At 34.7% G+C, this 7534-nt stretch overlaps 1 protein-coding gene across 1 annotated transcript; it reads left to right on the top strand.

Annotated features, from left to right (window-relative positions):
- The first annotated feature begins 6315 nt into the window (after positions 1-6315).
- Positions 6316-7139, top strand: LOC136801963 (protein dj-1beta-like). The gene has a single exon (XM_067058661.1). The coding sequence runs from the start codon at positions 6476-6478 to the stop codon at positions 7025-7027; it is 552 nt and encodes a 183-aa protein (XP_066914762.1). The 5' UTR covers positions 6316-6475; the 3' UTR covers positions 7028-7139.
- Positions 7140-7534: the final 395 nt, after the last annotated feature.

The following is a 7534-nucleotide window of genomic DNA, read 5'->3' as shown; positions in this document are numbered from 1 at the left end:
TACATGATTCACTGTACTTTACTCTAACTGAAAGTCTAGTTTTGATCGATTATTCTAGCTGAAAGTCTAAAAGGTTTTTCTCCACCCCCCCTCCTCTATCTAGCTTTAAAAAAGCCTGTAAAAATGTTTTGAAAAATAAATGGCTGCTTTTTCGAAATCTGAAAGAAAAATTCATTTTCACATATATTTGAGGATAGAGCTTAAAGTCTAAGCAACCCTATTAGGTCCGGTATTGATCTTTTAAGTCGCAATTTGCATGTAAGCCATTCTGAAGATTGCAGAATTTTAATTTGCATCCAAGCTCAAAACCTGTATTAAACTACCTTATTAGGGTAAAGACCTTGTTTTTACTTCTGTTATTGCAATGTACTTTTTCTTGCATCACGTATAAGCTTTAATATCGTTTTTGCAATCCTTTAAGCCTATATCGAAAAATCTTTAGACTTAAATCCATTAAAATAGAATCCTTCCAATCGGATATGTCAAATATTATGATTAAGATGATTTAACCGACTTCGATAAATAAATCAATAATAATAATTTTTCTTTTGGACGCAGATGGAATGCATATTTTGGCATATGACATGATAGGTATTCGATAAATAATCGATCCTTTTTCCCATTGATCTCAATAATTCATTTAAACCTGTTCTCTTTTCTCCTTTAATGAACTTCATGACCATTGGTACCATTGCTCGAATCTTTCAATGTTTTACGTCAACCGTTACCATCATTAATATGACATCCCCCAGCAGTATATTCTCTTTATATATTTTCACGTTTCGCTTTTCTGAGGTGCATACATCTTTGACACGAATCTCAGGACCTATTTCCCAATGATAACATGTAACTTAAAATTACCCGTCACACTGACATCTTTTTTGCCCCCATGTCTGCTCTCTCTGTTGAGGAAAATGTCATGTTCTCAACATATCACCCCTGGTTTGTCAAATTATACCCTTTGTATGACATTCTTCATTTTCAATTCTGCACCAGAATTGGTGGGTCGAACACTCTATCTTACACCTTCATATATGTTCGATTTTCTTTTTCAAATCTCCTTATTTTGAGCACATGTTACCCGCGTGTTCCCACCTGTCCTATCAACAGAAAAGCGTTACGGGTCAAATAGCCCATACTCACTTAAACTTGAGCTTTCAGAAATCAAAGGTCGTGCTTTCCTCACCCAATTTCTGACGTCACCATTTCCATGGCATGTCACTGTAAGCGTGACTGATGCGGTTGTGCTCTTAAGTACACAAACAAACTTACACAATGTAGAATGTTAAACAGTCCCTTGTCACTTCACTTATGCTAAAACGTATTTCACGGCATCTTATTGTAAGATTTGGTTTTACAACAAAAGCCCTACCCTGAGTACTTTCATGATCTAGAGGTGCAGTAACCTATTTACATCTATTTACTCTTTAATCAAAATCTTTCTTTTATTCGAACTAGCTATCAATCTGGATTTGGTTCGACATCTGTCATGAACAGATAATCCGTCAGCATTTTAGTATACCGTACTTCTTCACTAAAAAGTGACGATATTTTATGTAAACAAACCATCAAAGAATTGACTAAATTCTTTCTCCTCCTTTCCACACTCTCTCACACACAAGAGTGCCATGCATACCTAACATTTTTGAAATCATATGCATTGCGTTCGCCGAAGTATGACTAGAACGTGTTTTCAAACAACAAAAACACTAAACAGATAACGTTTACTATACTGACGTCACATAATCTTAGATAATCGTCCTATCATATCACTTTATATAGCCTTGTTTTTTTTTACATCGTAGACTGACTGACTGACCTATTTCATCGACCGCCTACCTGATCTTATATCTCCTCCATGAATTTTATGTTATAATCCTCTGATGAATTTTATTGAGATTTTATCATCCTTCCTGGCTCTACCATTTTAGATGCACAGTCACTTAACCCTCTTACTATAGTCGCCTTTGCTCGACTTAAAGTTTGTTTTCTTTGACTGACTAACCTTAACATATCTTTACTTCTCATTTAATGATGAGTGTTTTAGATGACTTTTTTTGAGTTTTATCAATGCTTCCTGGCTTCTTATGACCTCATAAGATCTTATCTTACGGTCTTATCTTATGTATGAAATTGAGTGTTTAATGTTGTTACTGTTTCTATTTCCAGCGGTTTGTTTATGTAGACTGGCTGCTTCGCCTACGAAATACTTCAATGAACAAATTAAATAGTATATTTTAGCTTACACTTAGAGATTACGTCATATAACCTCTCAGATGATATTATTATGACCTTTGCTATGATTCTTTCTTTTTATCGGTCTTCCTGGCTTTTGTGATGTCAAGTTATACTCACTGCAGTATAATGTTACTAATCGTTTTTTCACACTTTGTGATTCAAGGTTTATCTCCTTTTTCAATGATATTTGGTCTGTTACTTTTTTGTTATGTTGTCTACATTTCCACTAAAAGCACATGTCCTTCAAAACTTTGTCTCATCATAGCACAATATAACCAATGCGATAATTGTTCCAATAAAAAGTTTGTATCTTTTTGGTTTTATTAAATTCGAGTCATGCTTCCTGTATCACTTAACAAATGTCATCTTCCTGACATACCAAGCCATAATACAGTAAACCACCCAAACTATATCTGTCAGCTAACCGGTGATGCAACATTTATGACAGATGGATGACCGGAGACGTCAGTTAGGACTACTTTGTACATACTGTATTCCGACTATAAGCCAATAAGAAATCAAAGGAGTTTTTTCTTTCCAAAATCCTAAAAAATCCTTGTATGATTAGGTAGAGTTGGATTGGTGGCATTCTTATTAATTAAACTGTCAAAATTTGAGTCCTGTCAAAATACATTATTTTATTATTAGTAAAACTTCAAAGAGAATAGCAAGATTATTTTCTCCTATTTTTGTATAAAAATACCGAAATTTAGCCAAATTCATTAGCAGTGATACATTTTCTTGAAATATATCTTTCTAAATATTTTGATTGAAAACATTGGTCCGAAAATAACTAAGGCATTGATAAATTTATAACATTACGTCATTTTTCGACAAGATTGGAGTTGAATTCATCAATCGCATCAGCAATCAAAACAAGACGATTAGGAATTCCATGTCGGATTCATTCATTCTAAATCATCTAGGAGTAATTTGCTTAAATGTTACACAAAACAAATCAAAAGAAATTTGCAATAATTTGATTTTCATCAGAGGAAATTATTTTTTCATGCAATTAAAAAAAAATCAAATTATTTCATCAGAAATTTCACAAAAATAACAAAAAGATTTTTGAACATTATTTACAAGATAATTTTCAAAGGAGTTCTTAATTGGGGATAACGGAATTATCATAACAAAAAATAATAATATAAACTTAAAGTTGGGGTATCTCATTTACAGGTATTTACAATAATTTTTAAAATCTCTGTTTCATATAAAAACTGTTGTCAAAACATATTCATTTAATGGTAACCTAAATAAATCTGGAACATAAATAAAAATCCATCTCATTTTTTGTTCCTGCCAACATTTTCACTTGAGTATTTAGATTCGGGCAATGTATATATTTGATAGGTGTGGAAGCTTGGAACCCAAGCATAAATCGTGAAGTGCACATTATAGTTTCAATTAAATTGTCTATAAGATATTCGTGTGAAATGTTTTTCCGGTTCCTTCGGCTGTTGTTCTTGGTGGTTCACAAGGTACATTCACAATCTGCAACAGTAGCATTTTACCATTCACCAATAGATTGTTCATATTTGAAAAATGCTTTTTCGTAGTATTTTGTCCCTTGGCTTAAATCTACCTGAGCAACAACGACAATCTTCTCTTCAACTTCAGCTTCAGTATCAATTTCTTCACAATTTGGTGTCTTCACAATCGTTCTCTGATTCCACATCATCTTCGACTTCATCCTCAAATGAAAATTGTTTCGAACGACGTTTTGATTGCGTTTCTTCATTAAAGAACGGCGTCGGTGGACGACACGATAACGGCTTACGTGAATCGGGACAACAAGACGGCGTCAATGTTCGGTATAATACTTTATTATTCGGTGAACGACGAATAACCGACGATGATGCTCGTTTAACTTTCGGTGGCTTCTCGGTCAAGCATGGGATATTGATGGTCAAGGCACGGTCTAACTGCTTACCACCCTTGCTCCTTCTCCTAACCCTTAACATGGAGTCTCCTTCATCTAGACTCTTAGTATGTACACACATGGCACATAATCTGGATTCAACTTCCTCGACAACGATATTGTTATTGTTTTTATCGTTTTTAGCTTGTAATTGACAAGTATGATCAGAACTGCTCATTCTCATGATGAAACTTCTTCTATCGCGTTGAAAACCAAAAAATCAAATAATGTCTAATCCAAAAATATGTATGTATTTCTCAATATCCTTGTCGTGAAATATTTCAAATGGCTTCTTGTACGTTGATGGATCAGTTGACAGTTATACTTTCCGATATCCTCTCTCCTCAACGCGTTTACAGTTCCTTAATGATCCTTCAGTATTCTCTGAACCTTCTCTTATAACTCTTTCCTATGACCAATTGTTTTCTTTACTGAAGTATCTCTAAGACGCGTGGTATTTTATCCTGTCATCAAACACAAAAGAAATTGTCTTTTTTTTTTTGCATTAATCATCATAATTATGACAACCAATCATATGTCGATGATCGTTTTGGCATAAATTAGCATAATCTTTTTTTATCAGTTTTATATTACGTGATTGAGTAATTATGCATACGTTTTGATATTAATTATTTAAAAGTACCGATATTAATGGCATTGCATGAATGCCCATGACTAAAGTTAAGGGGCCGTGCTACATGGCGCTTATCTTCGCCTTTTTCAAAGAAATATACAGGGGTTTTACCAGGCGGGCACGTAAAGCCTTCCTTATTACTCATGAAATCGGTCCTGACTATTAAATCATCTAAGCGCGGAAAATTAGCAAGATTTAGCGACTTAAATGTAAATTTGGTAAATTCTACTTTATTCTTGGAAAAATCCAAGGAGAGTTACCAATTATTTTGGTATTTTTGCCAAAACTTCTCACGATTGCTTGACCTTTTGCGTGCCGTTTTGTAAGTAAATTAGGAATATGAATAGAGCTAACGGTTATCTTGAGCAACCTTTTTCGACTTCCAAAGTTTTTGAACAAATTTGAATTTGCTACTTCATACTAGTATTATGATTTAGTAGTATTTTACGATTTCATCTAAACACACTTTTCTTTCATACTTTTTTCATTCAGTTTGCTTTCCGTCTTTTCGATTTCTATGTCGCAGTTGACCCTGTTTTCTTAGAAGTAAGGGTCAAAACTAAGCACTTAGATTTGTCTTAGGGAGTATACCTCCGCCATAATAGTAATCAATATCAAGTTTACGTTGAACGGACGGGTACGAAGCATGTGGCGTTGGCTTGATAGGTGTGAACTAAGCAGTTTAAAGACTAGGTTTGGATGATGGTAGTATTTGAGCATTTACTTTGACTGTTCTTCCTCGTAATTCTCTTTATCATACACAATCTCTATCTCGTATTCACAACTTTCGATTGATCCACTTTGCCGCCATCCCACGAAAGCGAATATCTTTCGTGATGTAAGATGATTGAAGTTGTGAATCAATATTTAGTTCAGAGTTTAGTCAGAACAGATTATCTTCCCTGTCTGTATAGAGTTGATATGATGATTAAAAGATTTAATGGTTTTGACGCTTGACGCTAGGGCAATGGACTTTGCCTTAGGTACATCAACTTAGGCTATAAAACCCTGTGAAAACTGACTGACCGAATGAAAAGTTAGAAATTAAGGAAGTATATGAGACAGGGGTGTACTGAAACACTCAGATCATCCAAATGCTAAAGTTAGATTTTTATGGAGCTCGGGAGTAAGACCGGAAGTAGCTTATCCCGGCTGAAATGTATAACACTTTTTTCCCTAATGCAACTCGTTTGTCCAAAAAACTTAACAATTGAACCTAGAATTTTAGGGATATAAAAAACTCGGCAATTTTCCAAAAAGGCCTTTTGGTTAGATAGCTGTGAAAAGATGATCTTATTTTGAGCTCTTTTATATTTTAGTTTTTGCTTCTTATGCGATATGTTTTGATATTCGTTTATATCGTGGACATTTCAAGCCAGAGTGAGTTCCGCACGAAAACGGTTTAGAGAATCAATGTTACTTTTTAAATTGGTTTTAAATACTTTAAAAATCTGTGCACTAACAGACGTCTTAAAATGTTCAGTCCTTCTATAAATCTGTCAAAACAAAAATGTTTAACTTTTGTGAGTTTAAGAGTACAGTTCGACGTTAAAAGATCAAACCTTATAAGACAAGAAGTAATTTGACGTATCACTGTGTGCTGTTTGTAGTTTTAGAATTAGAAACAGCGTATATTGAATATTTGTACAGGGATATATAATTACGTAAAACCTTACAATATGGTCGTCAAAAGAGCGCTTGTCTTGATCGCTGATGGTTCTGAAGAAATAGAAGCTGTGACGTCAATCGATGTTTTACGACGAGCTGATATTGACGTTACCGTAGCTGGACTTTCTGATTCCGTCAAGTGCAGTCGCGACGTCGTTATAAGTCCAGATTGTCCTATCCAACATGTTAAAAACCTTTTTTACGATGCTGTTATTCTTCCTGGTGGTCTTAAAGGTGCTGAGGCTATGTGCAGGTCTGACGATGTCAAGCAGATCTTGAACATGCACCATAAAGCAGGGAACATTATAGGCGCAATATGTGCCGCGCCGTTAGTTCTTCAAGCACATAATATCGCTAAAGGAAAACGTGTTACGTCGTACCCGTCCGTTCAACGTAAACTTGATATTGATTACGCGTATTCGACAAAACGGGTCGTTCGTGACGGGAATATAATCACGAGCCGTGGCCCTGGAACGTCGTTCGAATTCGCCTTGGAAATTGTTGACGCCTTAAAAGGAGCAGCTTGCGTACACCAATTAAAAAGTGACATGCTATTAGTATAAAACAAATTTTTGTAAGCACTTTATACAAAACTTTATCAATTTTCGCATGATTTAATTTGTTTATTTTGATATTTTTCAGAATAAGATGGAATACAAAATCGTTATTGTCAAAGTTCTTTTTTATTCATTACCTCTCATCCAGGCCATACCTTAGTCTATATAATAAGGAAAGAAACCCTGATCTGAACACCTATTTGTTTCCTTTGTCAATAACGAAGATGAAAATCGATTTGCTCAAATATGTACTTCTCTTGAGATTAGCTCAACATTTCATTACATGATAAAAAGTGAGCAAAACAAAGTAATTTCCCAACGCAGCTTTAAGTTAGAAACAACAGGATGGAACAACAAGGCTTCCAGACCACAGATATCTGTAAAGCCCGAAGGGCGTGATAGGCAATTTAAGCTTTCTCCAGCAAAAAAAAGTGAAGCAAAAATTTGACTTTTTAAATTTCGTGCCGATGGATAGGATCTAGCATTGTTTTCGGAGCGCGATCAAAAAAAGTA

The sequence above is a fragment of the Clytia hemisphaerica genome, unplaced genomic scaffold, assembly GCF_902728285.1.
Source record: "Clytia hemisphaerica strain Z4C2 unplaced genomic scaffold, Clytia hemisphaerica genome assembly, whole genome shotgun sequence".
Classification (NCBI taxonomy): Eukaryota; Metazoa; Cnidaria; class Hydrozoa; order Leptothecata; family Clytiidae; genus Clytia; species Clytia hemisphaerica.
Note: the sequence above shows the minus strand (reverse complement) of the source record. Positions and strands in the feature narration are given on the sequence as shown.

Bases quoted from the DNA above. Each gene is read 5' to 3' on its own strand.
- LOC136801963 (XM_067058661.1), top strand. From the start codon at position 6,476: ATGGTCGTCAAAAGAGCGCTTGTCTTGATCGCTGATGGTTCTGAAGAA.